The sequence below is a fragment of the Acanthamoeba castellanii genome (genome assembly GCF_000313135.1).
Source record: "Acanthamoeba castellanii str. Neff unplaced genomic scaffold scf7180000083057, whole genome shotgun sequence".
NCBI lineage: Eukaryota > Discosea > Longamoebia > Acanthamoebidae > Acanthamoeba > Acanthamoeba castellanii.
Window position 1 is genome coordinate 9918 of NW_004457354.1, and position 1806 is coordinate 11723.

At 60.5% G+C, this 1806-nt stretch overlaps 2 protein-coding genes across 2 annotated transcripts; one reads left to right on the forward strand and one right to left on the reverse strand.

Moving 5' to 3' along the window:
• Nucleotides 1-11: 11 nt before the first annotated feature.
• On the forward strand, nucleotides 12-342 carry ACA1_006570 (Fbox protein 27, putative; the record flags this gene model as incomplete). The annotated part of the gene is made up of 2 exons (XM_004336221.1): nucleotides 12-130; nucleotides 243-342. Coding segments are annotated over 2 exons (219 nt in total), but the record flags the coding sequence as incomplete, so codon positions are not given.
• Nucleotides 343-382: 40 nt separating this feature from the next.
• Nucleotides 383-1777, reverse strand: ACA1_006580 (dimethyladenosine transferase 1, mitochondrial; the record flags this gene model as incomplete). Its single annotated transcript, XM_004336222.1, has 7 exons — nucleotides 383-460; nucleotides 574-649; nucleotides 760-1007; nucleotides 1115-1158; nucleotides 1237-1341; nucleotides 1418-1548; nucleotides 1647-1777. Coding segments are annotated over 7 exons (813 nt in total), but the record flags the coding sequence as incomplete, so codon positions are not given.
• Between the last annotated feature and the right edge of the window lie 29 nt (nucleotides 1778-1806).

Sequence of the window (1806 nt, forward strand, 5' to 3'; positions counted from 1 at the left end):
CGTTGCCACAGGTGAAGCTGCTGGACGGGGAGGGCGCGGTGCTGGCGAAGTGGACGACGGGCACGAAGGAGGCGGAAACGCACTGGACTCAGGAGGAGCACGTCTTCCGGAACTACCCACCCGGTGTCAGGTACTTTCACCGCACACGCACACGCGCCACCGCACACGCGTGCGCACACGCACGCAAGGTACAGTGCGGTGTTGGCTCAACTGGCCTCACGCTTCTCTTCCGCGAGGTGTAGAGCGGTGAGCTTCAAGACCAAGGGCAAGGACAGCAAGTTCTGGGCAGGCCACTACGGCGCGAGGATGACCGGCGCAGTGCTCGCCATCGCGTGGGCGTAGTGAACGCAGGAGCAGCTCGTCTTGTCTCGTCTCGTCTCGTTTAGATGTTAAAGGAGCTCGTCTTCATTTCGTCCATCCACTCCTTGTAGGCCCGGGCGAGGCTGCACCACTCTTCGACCTTGTTTGCGTGGTGTATACAGAGGTCAGCTGAAAGAACGAAAGAAAAAGAACGAAAGAAAAAGAACGAAAGAGAAAGAACGAAAGAAAAAGAACGAAAGAGAAGGCGGGTACGGTCAAGGCGTCTGGTCGCTTCGTGGGGTCCAGGCCAGCTCGCGCAATCAACGGCAGGGAGCCCTCCCCGAGCGTACTGACGCAATGATCGTGTGTCGTGTGTGTCGTGTGTGTCGTGTGTCGTGTGGTGGTAGGCCATTAGTTGAGCGCTGGTGCGTGGTGTGCCGTGGTGGTGGTGTCGCGTACGTGATGGCATTGGACAGCATCTTGCGCCGCTGCCCGAATACCTGGCGACACACCACCTCGAGCTCCTTCACCGGGGCCGGAGCCAGGGGGGTCACGCGCGGCTCGATCCTGACCATGGTGCCCGTCACCTTGGGCGGGGGCACGAACACCGACGCCGGCACGTTGAAGCAGGTCTGGGCCGTGCACGACTGCTGCGTCATCACCGACAGCCTGCCGTACTCGGACGTGCCCGAACGAGCCTCGATGCGCTGCCATAACATTATAATCATGAACGTTCGCACAAGTGTCGTGTGTCGTGTGTCGTGTGTCGTGTGTCGTGTGTCGTGTCGTCGTGTGTCGTGTCGTCCGCGAGTACCTTTCCCACTTCGAGCTGAAACATCAGCGTCATGCTGGCTCGGCCTGTTTGGGTCACGGACGACCACAAAATGAGAAAAAGAAGGCGCAGTGGAAGAAGAAATGAAGAAGAAAGAAGGTTACCGTGCGCGAACGGGCCTTCCCTCTCGGGTATCTGTCGCAGCCACTTGAGGAGCAGCTCCGTCGCCACGGCAAAGGGCAGGTTGCCCACAATGCGCACCGGGCTCTCTGTGGTTTGGGCACAAATATAAGTTTCGTGTGCGTGTGCGGTGGTGCGTGTGTCGTGTCGTGTCGTGTCATGCACCATCAGCCCAATTTTCGGCTTTGGGTTCGTTCTTGAGCAGGTCGCGTTCGTCGATCTTGAGCATGTCGCCGAAGACCAGCTCCAGCCTCCCGCCCGACGCCTGCTGCAGGGTCTCCAACGCCGGCATAAACCTGCACACACAATCGTTGCCCCGGTAAACCGCACGCACTGCACACGCCGCACACGCCGCACGCACCGCACACGCCGCACGCACAGGTGTGGACAGTACCGTTTGTCTTTTTCGACGACGATGACCTTGCGCGCGCCGTTGGTGAGCAGACTGCGCGTGAGACTGCCCGGGCCGGGTCCGACCTCAATGACGGTGCTGCCGCGCAGCGGCCCAGCTGCCCGCGCCAGCTTGTCTGCAGCAACGGCACATCAACACCGGA